Source organism: Bombus flavifrons, chromosome 4 (genome assembly GCF_040668555.2).
Source record: "Bombus flavifrons isolate JBK064 chromosome 4, iyBomFlav1_principal, whole genome shotgun sequence".
NCBI lineage: Eukaryota > Metazoa > Arthropoda > Insecta > Hymenoptera > Apidae > Bombus > Bombus flavifrons.
In genome coordinates, this window is record NC_138445.1 from 6,076,657 (window position 1) to 6,097,169 (window position 20,513).

General features: G+C 33.4%; 3 protein-coding genes across 7 annotated transcripts; 2 read left to right on the top strand and 1 right to left on the bottom strand.

Annotated features, from left to right (window-relative positions):
* Positions 1-1,245: 1,245 nt before the first annotated feature.
* LOC138179092 (uncharacterized) lies at positions 1,246-1,878 on the bottom strand. The gene has a single exon (XM_069111531.1). The coding sequence runs from the start codon at positions 1,876-1,878 to the stop codon at positions 1,246-1,248; it is 633 nt and encodes a 210-aa protein (XP_068967632.1).
* Positions 1,879-10,934: 9,056 nt separating this feature from the next.
* Positions 10,935-14,081, top strand: LOC138178949 (PRKCA-binding protein-like). Of its 5 annotated transcripts, XM_069111328.1 has the most exons (7): positions 10,935-11,193; positions 11,376-11,422; positions 11,536-11,679; positions 11,808-11,864; positions 12,421-12,739; positions 12,810-13,005; positions 13,165-14,081. In XM_069111328.1, the coding sequence occupies exons 2-7, from the start codon at positions 11,385-11,387 to the stop codon at positions 13,860-13,862; spliced, it is 1,452 nt and encodes a 483-aa protein (XP_068967429.1). In that variant the 5' UTR covers positions 10,935-11,193; positions 11,376-11,384; the 3' UTR covers positions 13,863-14,081. The 5 variants fall into 5 exon arrangements, with proteins under 5 accessions (XP_068967429.1, XP_068967430.1, XP_068967432.1 ...); XM_069111329.1 differs by lacking the exon at positions 11,808-11,864 and having other exon boundaries at positions 10,937-11,193; XM_069111331.1 differs by lacking the exon at positions 11,536-11,679 and having other exon boundaries at positions 10,937-11,193.
* Positions 14,082-15,195: 1,114 nt separating this feature from the next.
* On the top strand, positions 15,196-20,113 carry GAA1 (glycosylphosphatidylinositol anchor attachment 1). The gene is made up of 10 exons (XM_069112133.1): positions 15,196-15,450; positions 16,383-16,600; positions 16,760-16,916; positions 17,217-17,425; positions 17,877-18,094; positions 18,459-18,646; positions 18,799-18,926; positions 19,093-19,286; positions 19,356-19,526; positions 19,793-20,113. Exons 1-10 carry the CDS (start codon positions 15,309-15,311, stop codon positions 20,058-20,060), a joined length of 1,893 nt encoding a protein of 630 aa, XP_068968234.1. The 5' UTR covers positions 15,196-15,308; the 3' UTR covers positions 20,061-20,113.
* Positions 20,114-20,513: the final 400 nt, after the last annotated feature.

Below are 20,513 nucleotides of genomic sequence, written 5' to 3' on the forward strand. Positions count from 1 at the left end.
TTATCAAAGCACTTAAGGGGGTATTCTGGTCTAGAGGCATGAATTTCGGGCGATTTTTGAAGCTCTGTACAAGCGAAACAAAAAATATTTTTGCTATCCTTCTTTTTAGCATTTGTTTATTGATATTTCGAGTTTACTTAAAAAATTCACTGGAAAAAGCTCAATATTTAAAAAGTTATGAGCTGCCAAAGTAGGTGCTGCCAAAAAAATGGGGTGTCGTGGCGTGCATGATATCAACTCTTCTGGTCATCTGAAATAAAAAATGCGAACGGATTCTTAATTAGTATGGATGCCGCTATCCTCTGAGCGTTGGAAAAGTCAATACAACATTTTTTCACAAAATGACGGCCGTTTGAAAAAAAATCTCTTATTTCGCACGTTTTTTTGACAATTTCGAGCGTTTAAAAAATAGTAATATTAAAGATTTTGAGCTGAGCGTGGTCCGGACGATAGAGGAGTATACAAGGAATATTCAGACCAAATTTAAAATAAATCGGTTCATTAGAACTTGAGATATCGTGCACGCCAATTCGAAAAAAGTAGTTTCGAGAAAAACGCGTTTAAAGTTTTGAGACAAGTTTACTCGGACAACGTCTACCGTCTACTATTCATTTGTTCCGGTCAGACCGGAGCAGATGCCGTGTCACAAAAATGGCTGTAACACATGAAATAATTGAAATTTTGAAAAATCCTTTTAAGGGCATATTCTTGAATGTGAGGTGGTATGTCGTGATAGGTGTGTTAGGAATACTCAGATGTTTAACGAACAATAGTTTATTAAAAACAGAATTTAACAGAAGAGACAACAAATAACAATTAACAGATACGATCAACAAATAACTATTAACGGTTAACAACTAACAATTGACGTCGAAAGTTCAATCGACGCGTTTGTTACGGAATGACACTGAGGACTTTATTATTTAACGGCTCAAGACAGACTGCTCGTCCTTTTGTTCCGGATCGAACGAATTCTTCAATTCGTTGCCCATCGATATCCACCACTAGCGTGCGTTCATTAGATGTGCCGCCGTGGCTGGCACGTGTATGCTCTTCCGAGAATTCGGCGGAAAGAGCGTGAAGATATCGATGGCACATTGGGCACGTCGGTGTTGCGCTATGACGGCGTAGCGCTTTGTATCCGGAACCGTCGGAAAGTTCCGTGGCCCGTGCCGCCACAGTACCCCCTTACCAGTGATAACGTTTTTTCTTATATCTATGTCGCAGGTAGATCTAAATGTTAGCTTATCTAAGGCCTGCCTGGAAACGGTCGGGAAAGCGAACTTTCCTGTCTGCGCCTGTAGTGTGATGAACTCTTGAGTCCCCTTCGCTTTGTTCGTTTCGGACACCAGGCGGTGTTGTTACATTACGCTTTTCGGTGCTATGGTGTTCAATGTTATCGTCAAGTAAAAGTGCGGGTTTCAATCGGTCTATGGACACTATTACGTTTTTGTTGTTTATTTTAATCGTAAAGGTCTTCTTTCCTCGCTCTACAACCTCATACGGTCCGTCGTAGGGTGGTTGTAAGGGGTCTCCGATGGCGTCGTGGCGCAAAAATACGTAAGGCGATGTTTCGAGATCACGGAACACGAAGGTTCTCTTTTCGCCGTGTCGCGTAATCGGACTATGTCTGATCTTTTCTATTCGGTCTTTTAGGCGACTTGCGTATTCCGAGTTGGCCTGTTGCTTAATCAGTAAAAGGAATTCTGCCGGCAATCGTATGGCGGTGCCATAAACCATTTCGGCTGCCGTCGCGTTCAGGTCCTCTTTAATAGCTGTTCGTATGCCTAATAGAACTATTGGCAAGATTTCTACCCAGTTGCTCGTATCGTGGCATTTGATTGCTGCCTTTAGTTGTCGGTGCAGGCGCTCTACCATCCCGTTGGACGCGGGATGATAGGCCGTCGTGCGCAAATGCCTGATGCCAAGCAACCGGCATAATTCGTTAAATAGGTTCGATTCGAACTGGCGTCCTTGATCGGTCGTTACTTTTAAAGGGACGCCGAAACGAGATATCCACGTGGAAAGGAGGGCAGGCGACGGTTGCCGCCTCCATGTCGGCGATAAGAATGGCTTCGGGCCAACGCGAAAAACGGTCGATACACGTTAGACAATATCGGTAGCCTTGTGAATATGGCATCACGATAATATCTAAGTGTATGTGTTCGAAACGGCCTGCTAATTCTCCGAATGTTCCGACGGGTGAGGATACGTGCCTGGTGACTTTACATTGTTGACACGGAATACATTGTCGTGTCCAATTTCGGGAGTCCTTGTTTATGGACGGCCAGACGAAACGCGTCGTCACCAGGTTTTGAGTGGCACGTATCCCTGGATGGGAAAGTCCATGGAGCGAATTAAATACGTCGCGCCGCAAAGATTTCGGTACGTACGGTCGTACAAAGTCACCTGATACGTCGCAATATATTTCTACGTCGTGATCGGGGAAACGTATTTTCTTTAACCGTAACGCAGATGTACCGGAGTTGACAATGTTGCTTAGTTCGTCGTCGGTTTCTTGCGCGGCGGCGAGAGCTCGATGGTCCACAGACTTTCCTATCGTTTCGATGCGTGACAGAGCGTCGGCTACATTATTATCTAACCCCTTGATGTATCTTATGTCGGTGGTGAATTGTCCGATGTAATCTAGTTGTCGGAACTGTCGCGGCAAACATTTATCAGGATCTTGGTTGAACGCATATGTAAGGGGTTTATGGTTGGTGAAAATTACGAAATTTCTCCCTTCTATGGCGTGTCGAAATCGCTTGACCGCAGTGTACATAGCGAGTAGTTCGCGATCGTACGCGCTGTACTTCCGCTGCGCGGAGTTCAACGGTTTGGTAAGGAAACCTAACGGCTGCCAAGAGTCGTTGATGCGTTGCTGGAGGACCGCTCCTATTTCATAGTCGGATGCGTCGACCGCGAGGCTAACAGGTGCGCCAGGTATCGGATGCGCTAACATCGTGGCGTTAGTGAGGGCGCGTTTCGACTCGCGGAAGCTAGCTTCGGATTGCGCTGACCATTTGATGGGCGCGTTGCCCTTTTTTCCTCCTTTTAATAGGTCGTTTAGGGGTTGAAGAATTTTTGCGGCCCCCGGTATGAAGCGTCGGTAGAAATTAATCATGCCGAGGTACCTGCCTGGTGCTTTAACGGTCTCGGGGAGCGGTACTTCAACAATGGCGTCAACGCGTTCGGCTAGCGGCTTTATCCCGTCGGCGTTTACGATGTGTCCCAAGAATGTGATTTCGTTCACACCGAATTCGCACTTTACGGGGTTGATGACTACGCCATAATCGTTTAAACGTTCAAACAAATTCGTAGGTGTTCGCGATGTTGTTCTTCGGTTTCGGAGGCGATTAAGAAATCGTCTATGTATGCGAACACAAAGTCTAGACCGCGGGTAATTTCGTCGACGAATCTTTGACACGTTTGCGCGGCGTTTCGAAGCCCAAACATCATGTTGGCTGCTTCGAAAAGTCCGAAAGGTGTCGTGATCGCGGTTTTCTTAACGTCTTCGGGCGCGATCGGAATTTGATGGTAAGCGCGGACAAGGTCGATCTTTGAGTAGATTCGCTTACCGTAGATGTTGCGCGAAATCTTCAATATGCGGTGGGGAGTACCTGTCGGGTATGGCGCGAGCGTTCAACGCACGGTAGTCGCCGCATGGTCGTAGACTTCCGTCCCTCTTTGGGACGACGTGCAGGGGTGATGCCCATGGACTCTTCAATGGTCGCATCACTCTTTGCTCAATCATTGTTGCAAAATCCGGCTTGACCTGTTTGAGTCGATCCGGTGCGAGACGTCGGGGTTTACTGTAAACGGGTGGCCCGGGTGTGATTTCAATGTGGTGTACCACACTGTGTCGGATTTTCTCTCGTCCGAAGACCGGTGGACGAGTTAGATCCGGAAACTCCGCCAAAAGTCGATGGTAGACCGATTCGCCGATTACGGTTTTAATGGATATTTCTTCAGTCGTGGCAGCATATCCCCTTGATGATAATTGGGTTGTCGTGTCGAGGAGTCGTTTATTTCGCGGGTCCACGAGCAACCCAAAATGGCTCAAAAAATCTACGCCTATGATAGGCGTTTGAACGTCAGCAATCACGAAGTTCCATTTAAAGGCTCGTCTTAGGGACAGGTTAAGGCAAATCGCAGTGGTACCATACGTTGCGATGCGCGTCCCGTTGGCCGCGAACAGTTCGTACGCGTTTTTCTTGACGTGTCTATGTATTTTACTGCGGGGGTATACGCTGATGTCGGCGCCGGTGTCTACGAGGAAAGAGATCTTCGTTCCCTTGTCCGTAACGGAGATGCGACGGGATCTCAGGCCGTCGTCGTCTGCCGCGTCTACAGACGGCTGGTCTCGTTTCCCGACTTCCACGTGCATGGGAAACGACAGCTTCTCGCGCGTTCTCCAAACGTTGCATGGTAGAAACAAAGACCGTCTTGCCGCGGCGGATCTCGGGAGCGCGAACGTCGGTAGTATCGCGAACGCGAGTGTGATCGTGGTCGTGGTCGACAATGATTAGTAATGCTCAACGCGTTTATCTGTGCCTGCATCTGTGGCATTCGCTCGCTCAACACATTGATTGCGGCGGCCATCGGTTCGTACGTTCCAGCGTTTTGCGCTGGTGGGTCCATTACTGCTGTTAATCGGGCGGTGCGCTGATAATCTTCTTTGAATTCTTCAGCGATCAGATCCGCTTGCCGCAATAACCTTCCCGGGTCCGAGTCGTCGACTGCGGCGAGGATACGCCTGATGCGGGCGGGTAATCGGTTCCTCCACAGCGTGAGGATAAAATCATCGGGCGTGGAGGGGCTGGAGAGTCTTTTTAAGTGTTGGTAAAACTGAGATGGCTTTCTATCTTCCATCTCTTCGCTTTCCACCAACTTCTTTATCCGAGTCGCGTCGGATATTATTATGAATATTATGCGTTTTATTAACAAAGAGTCAGACTTAGATTTTGTGAGCACGTACATCTATCATCCCGTTGACCGCGGATTCGTTATCGAACCTAAGATCATTGTCATTAGTGTCTAATCACCGCGGTTACTTGTCAATTCTAGAATATCCACAGTTGTACTGATAATCATATTTGCACTAGTCAATGTCTTCTCTATTGCATAACAACAATGTGTAATCCAAACGAAGATTCGTTTCACGCCTCTAACCCTAACCCTAATTTTAATGTAAACCCGACATATATGTTAATTAATATATGTTGACTGAGTTAAAGTAGTGAACCCCGTGCAGAGCTGTCGGCTGACCTGTAGTCGTAGATTCAGTACAGATGTGTTGACTGATCTGTAGTTGTAGATACAGTCTAGAGATGTTGACTGAACTCTAGGCGGAGATCGAATGAAGTTCGGTGACGATGTTGTCGCTAAGGAAAACTCTTGCTCGGTGGTGTCACCCCACCACTTGTCGCTTGCGGGTGGAATCCTGGGAAACATGGGAAAATCCACGTTTCACCAATTTTTACCTGATGGAGCAATAACCATAAGGAACCTCTTGACTCGAAGATGTTTTATGCCAATTGACGACCTTAACGGTAAATCAAAAAGCCTCGTTTTATGACAGTTCCTTAAGATTATTGCGGTCTGCTTAATTCTATGTGTACAGCTGGTGGCCGCCTCGAACGTAATGAGTCACCGGACGTAACACATTACAATCCTTCTTCTTCGTAGTTTAAACACGCTGCACCATCTGGTTGATCAGCGTAGCAAACTGGAAATTATAAATATTATCACATATTATACGCAGAGACAGTCTCACAATCAAGGATTTTGTCTCACTACCACAAAGATACTGCATTGAACTGGGTATAGGAAATTTGATATCGTAAATTAGTTACTGATATTTATAACATTCATAACGTTTTTAATTATTTATTTATATAAAAGATTGGAAATCCGTAAATACTTCTATCTTTTATTTAAATAAATAATTATTATTTACAACGTCATTAATTATCAATTTGCCTATACATGGCAGTGAGGCAAAAAGGATATGAAACTGTTTCTATACCGCGTTCAACGAAATGAATCAGTAAAAGTAAACAAAATGTGACTGTTGCAGCAACCTTTACCAACTCGTCTCGTTGAGCAGAGTAAAGTACGTACATATATTACCTTCTTCGTACTAGCAATGTATATTTTTTCCTCTTAGTTTTCCACTTCTTCTTCTTCTTCTTCCATTTCACATCAGAAGTTGACGGCATCTGAAAATGAAATGCAAGCAAAATATGTTTGCATGAATAGGATATAAAATATTAGTTAATTATTAATTCCTAGCTCTAAAATGTTGGAACCACTTCCTACAGGTGCGAGATGAAAGCGCATTTTCTCCGTAAACAGCACATATGTTTTTCGTGTCAATTGTTGCAGAACTTCCTTTCCAAAATTCAAATAACATGAGATGTCGAAAATGGATACGCATTTCACTCATGATTTTTTACTGTTAGAAGTCACTGTGTTCACTATATTACGATCTTATACCCACGAAAATCTGCTCTAGCCTGTTCTCGATCAGCTAAGCTCAAGTGCATTGGTCCCTTATAGCCGTATATTTATAAATCGACATATGAAATGTATACACAAAAGTCGGCACGAACTTATGGGATGACCTAATATCTTTCTCGATAGACTTTATCATTGTTTGAATGTCGATAACATCATCAATGAAGATTGGGTGGGAGAGGAGGATTTTTTGCATATGTTGGTTTGTTAATATTTTAATTACGTCCATAGAATCGTCTGTAGATTCTAATATTGCGAATCTGTTATAAGTGATAACATGGTTTGTTGAGGATTCATTTTGTTTACGTTTTTTTTAACTGTATCTAGCTTACGTTTTTTGCTGTTGTTTGTGTGGTTTGAAAGATGGGACAGAATATCCTTTTGTCACGGAGGAGGTAGAACAGTGCGGTTATAGCTTTGATCATGAGAGCCCGATCGAGTTACTTGAGCCATCTTCTAATCGCTAGTTAATTCAAATGGAAATAACTAGTCGAGAAGATATGATTTGGATTAAAGATTAGAAGTGTCGGATTTTCCACAAGTAAGTTTAGAAAACATTTAGTTTATTTTTGTTTCAATTCGTCGATAATTTCGTCTATTGTCTAATCGTAACGGGAATTTACGACTCCCGTTGACGTACTTTCTTACGATCGCGTCTCTGCTGTTAATTGATATGGGTTGATAATTAATCGATTCACACAGATTCGATTTTCTCCAATATATTTCTCCACCTCGTACAACACGTCTTAACACACAGAATACACTTGGTCAATTAATACGTGGTCGACTTCTAAAACAAAAGAGCGTCGTTAGAAGTCGTACCAACTTAGCTTGTAGTAACTAGCGATCATACCAACCTAGATTTTCTCAACATCTGCGCAAGTGGTCGAAACATATCAGGTAAGCTTCTTTATTAACCTTCCCAAAGATATTAGAATAGTTCTAAATGCTCCACGAACTCATGTTCGTTGTATATATAACATACGTTGTAGAACCAAGGGAATATATTCATTTGAATGGCGAAACAGAAGTTATGAAATACCGTAACAATGTTTCCTTTATATTGAATATTAGAAGGAAATCATAATTCAGTACAAATTTATGTACTTTAGATAAAGCAGGAACCATTCAGCTGTGGCCGATTCAGTGCGTGATTAGAGACGTAACGTACACAAGCCCAATAATTGTTGATATTTACATGAGTTCGCAGGAGCAGCGTGATCCTAATGATTTCTTCAATATATTCATTATGAATATAACTCATATTATTCTAATGTGGTGTCAATAAAATTAAGGCGTTTTATTTATTGCTGATGCACCAATAAGAGCTTTCATATTGAACTATCGAATCAATACTTCAAACCGACCTTGTTCTAAGTGCAAAGTCTCTGGAGAGATGACCGTCCGATTATGATATGTTTCGGCTACCAATCTGCTGTCAGGTTGGGTTTGCAGAATCTGCTTGATTTCTAGCGCCAATTTATTACTCGATTCTGTTAACAGGCTCGGCCTACAACAGCCAAGCCTAGTGCAAAAACATGGGTATGGATTTGTAAACAGATTCTGTCTACATTTGCTGCCAATCTACATGCAAATGATCATCAGCGTACTGAAAATAGAATTTTGAAAAATCTGGGAAAAGCAAAATATGTCTTCATTATAACAAACATTTGAACAAATTTAAATATACAATTCTTTTTAACGATAACAGTTCATCATTTTGTTAAAAATAAATTACACTCATATGTGTTAGTCACTGGTGTTTTAAGGTAAAGCAATATGTTCGACCGTTCGCGGAAAGACGCAATCGCGAGGAAGCGCGTCAACGGGAGTCGTAAATTCCCGTTACGACTATATAATCGACGCCACGAAATGATCGATCCCCTATTTCGTGTAGGATAATAGGGGTGGTTGAATTGATTATAACACTGTATTAACAGGTTACAATATACACTTTATTCCAATAACTTTGTAGATATAGACAGTTATGCACGGTGCATATAGATATAAGTTAAATAGGTGACTGATCTAAGGGTGGAAACCCGGTCAAGAAATGTTGACTGTTCTAAAGATGGAAAATCAGTCTAGAGATGATGACTGATCTGACGATGGTAAACCAGTGAAGTTCGATGACGATGCTGTTGTAGAGGAAAACTCTTGCTGGGTGTTGGTCGCCTCACCACTGATTGCTTGCGGGTGGAAATCCCGGGAAAAATGGGAAAACCCACGTTTCCCCACTTTTTACCTGATGGAACAATAACCATAAGGAACGTCTCGACTTGAATATATTTTCTAACGATTAAGGGCCCTAACGGTAAAATACAAATGCTTAGGATTATTGCGGTCCGACTAATTATATTTGCACAGTTAGTGGCCGCCTCGGCCGAGAGATGGATCCCGGGTTATGCGCAGAATGACCGGACATCATACGAGTGACATATCATATCTAAGATGTATTTTGATGGAGTAGCGAATAATGGACAAAACTGTTGCAATTTGTAACAGATAATGGCGTAAATGTAAAAGGAGCTGTACGGAGCCTAGGTTACTTGCACTCGGCTGTGCATCGTGGGGTCCCACAGGAATCAGTTTTAGGGTCGCTCTTCTGGGATCTGACCTACGACACGATGCTCCGGAAGCCGATGGCCCCGGACACGGCGCTGACGTATTATACCGATGACACGGGGCGTGATCGCCACAATTAGAGGGTTGGAGCTAGAGTTGGGACTGTGTCCCCCGAGAAGACTACAACCCTGTGGATCTGCACCAGGGACCGTCACGGGACACCTTCAGCCAGGTATAACCTACGGTTGGAGGAGGCGGAAGTCGCCGGAAGATGAGAATCCAGGTAAAGTATCTAGACCTCACCATTAGACAGACCTATGGTGTATAGTAAAAAATATTGTTGAAATATTCGAGGGCATACACAAGTAAAGAACTTTTTGTGTGCTAACGGTGGGTACACGACTTATGCCATACTGGACAAGCGAAGCGATTTTTTAAAAAGCTATTTTCTATCCGTGGCTTTCATTAGTTTAGCATGTATGTATTTTTCCGTTCAAGTTTTATTACCAGCCTTAATAGCATCCACGAAGATACTGAGAACAATAGTCAACACCTCATGGTGTGTCAGAAACGAGGATATATGCAAAGACTTAAAAATACAAACGGTCAAAGAAGAAATCGGCAGGTACGCAAAAAAATACAAGGAAAGAATGGCAACACATCCAAACCAACTGGCTGCTGAAGCGAGCAAAACTCTCATAGAAAGAAGACTAAAAAGAAACACCCCGCGGGGAGGGGGGGTAGCCATCCACATATTATTTAGCAATTAAACTAGAAAAATTTACCGAATGTCCAGCTGGACAAATTGTAAAATACAAATTAAATAATAATAAAAAGAACAAGAAAAAAGATGCGCTTGTATTAAAAATATATAAATGGTTGAATTTGAGGAACTGCTTGATTTCTACCACTAATCTGCTACAAGTTATGTTATATTTCTGCTGACAATCTACTAACATAACCGAATATAATAGATCCTGTATCAAGTCTGCAGACTTTTCGTATACAAAAGCTGGTAACAGGTTTCCAACAAAATCTGCTAAAACAGATTTGGCTATCTGAATACTTATTCACGTCGCGCCCTATACAACTCATGGAACAGACGAACAAAAGAAGTAACATAAGGGACATAGCGTCATGTGATATCAAGAATCCATTAAAATAACTCTTAATAATATATGCGAAACGATGTACATACTTGTTAAAATGTTAAAATGTAAAAAGTGACGCATGTAGGCTGGAAGTTTTGTACTAAAAATTATATTTTCCTAACTACTTATTAAAATACATAGATTTTTAGGGAATTAATAAAATTTGCATGCAAAATGTAGTAAGGAAAACACATACATTTATTTATCAGTGCAAACGTTTTTGAAAGTGGAATTTATTGTTACGTCGATCGAGGTAGTATTATGTATTGTATCACCTGTACCTCACATAACATGCTCGATTCTCGACGCTTGCTAAGGAAAACCATCTGAAAATTGAGTCGCTTCGGTGCTTTTTTTTGTATATAAGTGTTGAGATCTATTTACGCGATCGTGAATGGTCATTCCCAAAAGGGGAACCTTGTAATGGGGATCAAGATCATATAATCGGGTCTCGTGATTCACATACCGAAACACCGAGTAGAGACACCCTGTTCGTTTCTATCTTTAAAGAACTAGAACTTCATTGTCTTCCATGTTGATTTCTCACGACTCAATTTTCAGACAGTTTTCTCTAGCAAGTGTCGAGATCTGTTTATACGATCTTGCTTATAATTACTAGAAAATTTATCAGTACCAATAAAATCACGCGTAAAGTAACCAGCAGTAAAATGTACTTACTTTTATGTTTATGTTTTCAATAAATGTTTCTAAAATAATTATTTACAAAAGAAAAATTTCGTAGAAAGTTATATATCTATAAAAAAGTATCGGTTATGAAAATTAATTTAATTTGTTTTCAATTATTTGAATCTGTATGCACATCTCTACATATATGTATATGACAACGATGCAACATGCAGTAACAAAGAATCGATTATATTTATTCCTTGAAACTGAGAAGTAAAGTTTATATGTGTCATATTCTTTCTTGTTTCTTTAATATAAGTAGTTCATAAAGGTATTATGATTAGTATTTGTTTTTAATGTTACGCGTTTATTCTGTTACAGTTTATCACAAATTAAATTAAAAATACAAGGATTTTAATGTATATCACTAAAATATTTTATTTGATTATAACTAACGTTACATCTAAAAAATCAAAGTGTTGAGCACTAACTAAATCTTTATTAACATTACAGATTGCGAGCATGGATTATGATGATTTCTTCTTCGAAGAAGATAAGATGTTGGTTTCATACAATTGATTATTTACTTATTGATATGTGTTACATTTCAATTTAAATATGCTTCCTTTTTCTTGTAAAATGCATGTTTGTATGCCACGGTACGGTGGAATAGTCTAGTGGATCAAACAGTACTATCTACAAGTAATATAACTTTAACAAATATTGTCGATGAATCTAAAGAAAATTTTGTTTCATTAACCACCGTGCCATCAGCTAATGTGCAATTGCATCAATTTACTACAATGGAAGATCGCATGTATGCATTTTTATGTTCCACTATCTTGTCTTTCATTTAAATTTCTTTTACTAACATTTTCTATAATACATTTAAGAGATGTTACAAACTGTATATTTTCTGTTTCTTTTAATCATTATGGAACGTAGACCAGATGTAGAACTGGTCAGTCAAGATCAGTCTCTTCATCATCTACCCAATAATACGTAAGTTTTGATAATAATGTGTTTAATACTAAAGTTATATTTTAATATATTAATTGGTACTTAATTTGTTTATAGTGTTTCATAAAAAATAATAACATAATTCAGTATTTTTTAGTTTAATATTTCTAAACATTTAATTATTATCAGAACATTCAGGTAAGGATTTTTTTTGACCAGTTATTTGATACATATTTGTATTTAAATTGTTTTATTCTTCCTTATTTATATATTAAGCTTTTTTTTATGAAATGTCATACCTCTAAGCTTTTAAAATTATTTTGTATCTATTTATGCACATTATTAGCTGTTAAAAAATATTATAAACAATAATGTAATAGATAGTTTTATGTTAATGTACAGCATACTTTATATTTATATGCATTTATATAAGTATTATTAATTTATTATTATTGTTGTTGTTATAATAAATATGTTTATAACTTATTTCATGCTAAGAATATGAGTATGGAAGTAAATTGTATCAAATAAGTATTATACAAGTATTTTATGTGAAACAATATATTGATGTATTCTTTTGTTTCATTAATTTATACAGGGGTATGACCATAACTTCTGGAAATATTGTAATACAAAAAGATAGCAGTAATCTTATTGGCATAAGTATTGGAGGTGGAGCACCATTATGCCCCTGCTTGTATATTGTACAAATTTTTGACTATTCACCTGCAGCTATAGATGGTACTTTACAATCAGGAGATGAACTTGTAGCGGTAAATGGAGTATCAGTTAAAGGAAAGACAAAAGTAGAAGTTGCAAAAATGATACAATCTTGTGATTCTCAAGTCAGTATTAATTATAATAAATTACATGCCGATCCTAAACAAGGTCGTACTCTTGATATAGCTTTGAAAAAGGTATTTATTGTCCAAACCTATATATTTATTATAAATGATTACATTATTTTAATCCTTAAATTAATTTTAGGTAAAACATAGATTAATTGAAGGAATGGGAAGTGCAACAGCAGATGCACTTGGATTATCACGTGCCATTCTTTGTAACGATGCACTTGTACAACGATTAATGGCATTGCAGCGCACAGAAAATTTGTATAGAGGTTTAGTTTCCCATGCTAATGCTACTCTACATAGTTTTTTTGATTTAATACAAATATACAAAGGTATTGTTATACATTTTTAAATAAATTATCAAATTCCAAAACTCACTTTTAAATTTAACTGTGTCAAAAATTATTCAATTTTGAGATTATATATATATACAAATATTACAATAATATTTTGTTTTAATATTTTACATATCATTATATTGCATATTTTAGTATTTGGTGATGCCTTTGCTGCAATAGGAGTAAGAGAACCACAACCACGAGCTAGTGAAGCTTTCAGACAATTTGGTGAACAACATAGACAAATGGAAAAATATGGAATAACAATTTTAAAAAATTTGAAACCTATATTAAATGATTTAGGCACATATCTTCACAAAGCTATTCCAGATACTCGATTAACCATAAGCAAATATGCTGATGCAAAATTTGAATATCTTTCTTATTGTTTGAAAATAAAAGAAATGGATGATGAGGAACAAAGTTACGCATCAATACAAGAACCTTTTTATCGAGTGGAAACAGGCAATTATGAATATCGTCTAATCTTAAGATGTCGACAAGAAGCTCGTGCAAAATTTGGTAAACTTAGATCAGATGTACTTGTAAAGCTCGAATTATTAGACAATAAACATGTTCAAGATGTCGTATGGCAATTGCAAAAATTTGCAGCTGGTTTAGCAAAATATTATACTAATACACGAGATTTATTATCCTCTGCAATGTTATTTCCTGTTGAAGTTGATTTATCACATTCTGCATTCCAATATAAATCTACTGGTCCTCAAGTAATAACTGATGGAGAGGATGTAGATGAATTTGAACCTGAAGAAAAAGCAAATATAAATGAAGATTTACTTATAGATACACAAAACTTTCCATTAATAACATCAGAATCTGACAATATGTAACAATGTGCTTCTTGTTTGCGAAGAATTTTAGGAACTATCACGATATTTTATTAATATTTAAATATGAATGATATTATATATACAGTGAGCCGTTTCTAGTGTAACATACTTTTACTATTTTTAATGGAATTCTGCCCTAGTTTCATTCTTTTTCATAATACATAAAACGAAACCAAAGATTTTTATTTAAAAAGAACCATATAATTCTAACAAATTTGTATAAAAAGTATCAAATCTTCATACATAAGTATTCATTGTAAGGTATAAAAATATATTTGTTACATTCTAAACTCTTATAATAAATATATATTCTATGTCAAATGAATATTATTTTTGTAAAAATTATAAATATTTTAAAAATATTAAATATTTATTATTTAAGTATGATCGAATTAAATTATTCATACACTTACTGAAATAGTTTAATATGAAAAAAATTTTCTATAACAATACTTATGCAATAGTATAAAAATTACAATATATAATGTATATCTATTATTATTACATATATATATTACAGTATTAATTTGTTTTTAAACAATAAGATTCTGTACAACCTTTTGTACTAATATCTGTAAATAATATGGAACTATAATCATGAAACATATCTACATATTTCGACAATATTATGAAATGCTCAGAATAATTTTTAAAAACTATTTATGTTTATATTTATTCAAATACAAAATATTATCACAAACATAAAATAATATTAAATCCTTCTGCAATATATTTACATATTTTTTTAACTATTTTCTAAATGTAATAATTGTTTATTTAAAAAATCTCAGATTAGTATATATCTATTTCATTAAAAAGTAAGGTTTAAGTAAATCACAAATAATTATTTTATGTATTATAACGTAAGTTAAACTAATATGCTTATTAAACATTTACTTTATTTATTTATGCATTTATTCATATCTATTATGTAATTTTTTAATGTTTTTCGTCATTAATGTTTGTATTTAATTTTACTATGATGCTATTATATAGTAATACTGATACTACATGGCATAATATTAAAATGGAAAACTCATTGATTTCTTTAGTCAAAATTTCATTTTATATGTGATTTGTTAAAAAGTTAAATTTATATTTTTGAAATGTTAAGTATCATAACTTTACATTTTTTCTGCAATATAGATTAGTAATGTATATTAAATTATTAAAAAATCAATTAAAATTTTTTAAACAAATGTACGAATTTAAGTATTAATTTCAAAATACTCATTCTAATTAAAACTAAATACTAAACTAAATACTAAGAAGTAATTATATCTAAGATATTGTATATATATACATATATATTTTTAATAGCATAACTATAATATGATAGAGTTTATCAAGTAACTAGTAAAATTGTAATTAAGTTTAACATGGATATATGCAGCCAGATATTCTCTCGAATACAGCATAAATGAATAGAACTAGGTAGAACTGACAATGGGGTTATTAACGGATCCTACAACAGGATCTGGAAAAATAATAAAATTTTTATTGAAACGGGAACGACCACTTTGTTTCTTCTTATACATTAGCGGTATTGTTTGGATATTACTTCTTGCTTTACCCATATTCAATGATAGTAAGTATGAAATTGTATTATCTAAATCAACAAAATTAGGTTATGTTATAAAAATAATCTAATAGAAAATATTAACATAAATAATTAATATTATAAATATCAATTATTTTTATTATCTGTATTTGCTACATAAATAAAATAGGATTTATGTATAGATTATTTTAGTTTATTATCAGAATGACATCATACATGTATTTTATAATATTATTTATACAGTGTGTTTTGTATAATGGATCAAATATTTTTAAGGTGTATAATATTGATTGTATAATACTGATTAAAATAAGAAAAAATATGTCTTATTAATATGAATTTATAAAATAATTAAATATTTTATAATTAAAATAATTATAAAATAAAAAAATATATAAATACACAAAGTATCATTTTTTCTATAATATTTGATAGATAAAACAATTCTCTATTGAGAGTCTACCTTTTTAATTATATTGTAAAGAATATGAATGTGCATAAAAATCTGCAATTTACTTACAAAGATATGCAATATAGAACTCAGATTATATTTCAGCATTTCAACATATTATAAATTATAGAATATATGTAAGAGTTATATATAATATAAATATAAATAGAACATTTTTTTAAATAATTTTTGTTTTTATCTGAAGATTTTTGCATTCAAATAAAAGAAAGTTAAAAATATGGAATATATTATATAAAGAAGTAAAATAAAGGTCTGACTTTAAACAAACTGTTATTTTTTTTTTTTGTGGTAGATAGAACTATTTATTTTAATGAATTATATTATATGTAAATTAATTCTTCCAATTCGAAGTAGTAATAATATTTATTGCATCATCCATACATTATTCAATATTTTTGAATACTATACATAATATCAATCTAACATATATACATATAATAATATTAATATATAAATGTCCTAATATGTGTATTTTTTAAACATGTAGATACCTATTTCTCTGAAAATGCTTTATTGCCAGGATTGGTTACGAAAGAAAGTAACTTGGCACAAACAGCAAAACAGTATTATATACACTTAATCCATGAAATGAAACAATATCCCGATGTAATGCCATATGCTTGGTTAGCTGCTAAATTAAATCAGCTTCATTTGGATGTTTTTACACATAATTTCACATTAGTATATCCTTTTCAAGAGCAACAGGTAAATGAAAAAACATATCATTTATTTTTATTAGGTAGTTTCTCAGATATTTCTTTAAATTAATTATTAAGTGAGTTATACTATCATCAAAGAAAGACAAAATTTTGAAAGATTTAAAAGGTATTTCGTTAAGATATAAAGATTTTGGTACATTTATAGTTTACAGGCCAAAATATATATGGGATTATGAGAGCTCCAAGAGCAGCTAGTACAGAAGCAATTGTAGTTAGCGTCCCTTTTAGACCAATTAACAGTATTTATTTGGATACTGCACCTTCTATTGCTCTTCTTCTTGCATTTGCTAAATTTTGTAGAAGTAAGTATTTACAAAAAATATAATTAAATTGTTTTTTAATAATTCTGGTAGTATTATCTTATAATAAAATGAGAAGTGTCTTTGTGTTATGTACAAATAGACTTGGATAATAATTTTGAAGTATATAAATATCATACAAGAACATGAAAATAAATGGAAGTTTTAAAATAAATATGTGTAAAGATAAAAATGTAATTCTATATAAGGATTATGTTTATTTCTTATATAATATAATTACTTGTATTTATTTAGTTATATACTTTTATTTTATTAATAATGTATTAAAAACTTGATTTATAGAACAGAAATACTGGGCAAAGGATATTGTATTCCTAATAACAGAACATGAACAATTAGGAATACAAGCGTGGTTGGATGCATATCATGGAGTTACTAGTGGTAACAAAGGTATACTTGTATCTGGAGATCTTCCTGGTCGTGCTGGCTCTATTCAAACTGCTATTAATTTGGAATTACATTCAATGAAGATTACGTCTATTGATGTTAAAGTATGTTTGTTTTATTAAATTTTAATTAACTAAAATTCTAGAGTAGAATTATTATTATGCATTTTTATTTAATTTTAAGTACCTAATAATCCTTTTCTATTCTGTAAGATTTGAACATTAACAATATGTGTAAATTTATGTACAAAAATATTTAAGTAATTTATATTGTATTTTATTTTAAAGCAAAAAAGATTGAGTCAATTTCATTGAATAAATTTATCGTCTGCTTGTTAAACAAAATTAAAATTTTTATTTCAGCTGTATTAAAAGAAATGAAATGAAAAAATGAATGAATGTTTATAATACTTGAAAATATCCAAAATGTTTCAATTTATGCAGTAATTATTATTTATTTGACAAATATTATTATTCTTAAATTGTAGATAATTTAAAGGAAATTCGTAAAAATATCATTTTGTCTAGAATCATATAAAGTTTCTTTTTTCTCTAGGTAGAAGGATTAAATGGTCGATTACCCAATTTAGATCTTTTTAATTTGGCACAAAATATGATAGCCAAGGAAGGAATTCGACAATCATTTCAAAGACGTTTTGATGTTAAATATAAAAATAAGTTTAACTATTGGTGGTATCATTTCAATACACTTCTGTTGATGATTACAAGTCAAGCTACTGGAATTCCAACAGGAAATCATGGACTTTTCCATAGGTATTTAATAACTATAAAAAATCATGAAAGATTTATTGTTAGTTTGTTATTCATAATACATATATATGTATATATGATTCCATTTACAAATCTAAAAGTATTTTTTTCTATCTAGCATATTTTTCAAAACGTTTGTAATAACAGATTAAAATAACATTACTGAAATTAATGATGTTAATATGCATAGTATTAATTAATGTATAAACAAAAACCATCCTGTTTTATGTCTTATTTGGTTGATCAGATTTATAAATTCTCTTGTGAGAAATACTGATTATTGTTCTTTTCAATAAGGATTATTGTATTTTAATTATTATGGTTTTCTCATCATTTAATAATTTTCCTTTAATGAATATTGTTATAGGTTCGGTATTGAAGCGATTACTTTGGAAGGTTTTGAAAAGCCTGGTCAACAAAATTCTAATGGAAATTTTTATCAAATTGGTCGTATTGTAGAAAGTATAGTACGATCGTTAAATAATTTATTAGAACGTTTTCACCAATCTTATTTTTTTTATCTGCTTCCATCAACAGATACTTATATTTCTATTGGTGAGTGAAAATCAATGTTTTGTTTTTCGTTATTAAAAAATTTACAAACTTAGAAAATAAAAAATCCATTGCAATATATAATTATATACAGAGTTAGTCTTTATATATCTAGTAATGAAATATAAATAATTATCATTGAAAAAATATTTTAGGACTTTATATAAGATCTTTAGTCTTAATTATTGCTGGGATATTTGTAAAAGCATTTTCTATTTGGCAAAGGCTTCAAGTATCCACTTCTGTAGAAGATAAGGAAAACACAGTTATTAAACAGTCAAAGGTTTGTTTTTTTAACTTCCTTTTTACATGTTTAACTAATAAATAATAAGCTGAAAATTTAATATTTATTATTGATAAATATAGAATATTTGTTTAAGCCATAAATTGATATATTTTCTGCAATTATAACAAGTATTATATACTTATAACATATACTTTTTTTATAGGATGATGGATTTGACATTGGCATTATTATGTCAGAAATATTATGGAGCCATATTTGTGGTGTTGTAATTGCAACATCCCCATTCCCACTTACTTATTTTGGTAAAAAAGTAAATTCTCTTACAGAAGACTCTATATATTTCGGTTTTGTTGCAATAACTATCTTAACATTAATATGGCCATTTTATTCTAGAAGGTAACTTACTTTAATTCATTAACTGATGCCATAATAAGTTATACTTAAATTAATTATTGTTACTTCTAGGCAAATGAAATATAAAAATGCAGCTTTAGTTTGTGTGATTGCACTAGTAGAGTTGGGTACTGTATTAATGTGCATAGCAATGCATAATTTTTCTTTGGCACTTCTGACTGCTGTAATTTATGTACCTTTTGTATTTGTTCTACCAATAACACCAAAGCAAAATCTCACCAAGTAAGTACATTTTAAAGATTAAATTCTTTTTAGATCATATTTTTCAAAATATAAAATAAAACGTATTGTCCAATTTGATTTATATTAAAATATTTGAAATATTATAGTTCACATAACTTATTAATTTACAAACTGTTTTCCTAAATACAAAAAATTATTAATTACAAATTATTGTTTCTTATTCTTTTATATCGTAAAAACATTTTTAAAGAAAAACTGGAATATTATTTAGAATTATTAAAATTTATAATAAAATTATGTTGCAGATCGCGCAAAATGCTTTCTTTTATGTGGGTTTTTCTACATCCATTTATGATTGCAAGTTTATTCATAATGTGTTACACATACATATATTTTTTTTCTGATTCCCTCTCCTCAATTTTATTTCGAGGATATCGTGCTACAAAGCAAGCATTTGTTTTTAGTATCATGGATTCAATGATTTATGGGAATTGGTTATATAATGTAACAGTTTCCACAATGTTTCCTATTTGGTTTATATTTTGGAACATTTTATGTTTTAATATAGTATGAATTCCTAATATGTGTAAATAGTTCTTTTTATAATAAAAATTATAATTATGAGAGCTTATTATTATTATTATCTAAGGATTTTATGGAATACTGTATACTGTATAATAAGAAAAATTTGTTAGTATCACATTTCATCAATATGAAAAACTATTTATATTATTATTTATTCCTCTTAATTAAGATGCAATAGACAGTCACTGCCTACTATACATTGTATAGAATACTTATTTATAATATTTAAAAAAAAGTTAAATTTTTGAGATACTAGATTGCCATATTTGTATTATTTTCACTGTAATGATAATAAATGTATAATTACACAAAAATTTAAATAAATATCTGAAGCTTATTTTCGATTTTGAATACTGTATAAATTTAATTTGTATAATGTATTCAACTTTTTATGTGATTATAAAATATTTTAATTAAATTATTGCATAATGAAAATAAATA

Coding starts and splice junctions, on each gene's coding strand:
- LOC138179092 (XM_069111531.1), bottom strand. CDS start 1,878: ATGGTAGAGCGCCTGCACCGACAACTAAAGGCAGCAATCAAATGCCAC.
- LOC138178949 (XM_069111328.1), top strand. CDS start 11,385: ATGGATTATGATGATTTCTTCTTCGAAGAAGATAAGAT. Junction 11,865..12,420: donor CATCATCTACCCAATAATAC/GTAAGTTTTGAT, acceptor TAATTTATACAG/GGGTATGACCATAACTTCTG. Junction 13,006..13,164: donor TTTAATACAAATATACAAAG/GTATTGTTATAC, acceptor TGCATATTTTAG/TATTTGGTGATGCCTTTGCT.
- GAA1 (XM_069112133.1), top strand. CDS start 15,309: ATGGGGTTATTAACGGATCCTACAACAGGATCTGGAAAAATAATAAAA. Junction 16,601..16,759: donor ATCCTTTTCAAGAGCAACAG/GTAAATGAAAAA, acceptor GTACATTTATAG/TTTACAGGCCAAAATATATA. Junction 18,095..18,458: donor AATCATGGACTTTTCCATAG/GTATTTAATAAC, acceptor ATATTGTTATAG/GTTCGGTATTGAAGCGATTA.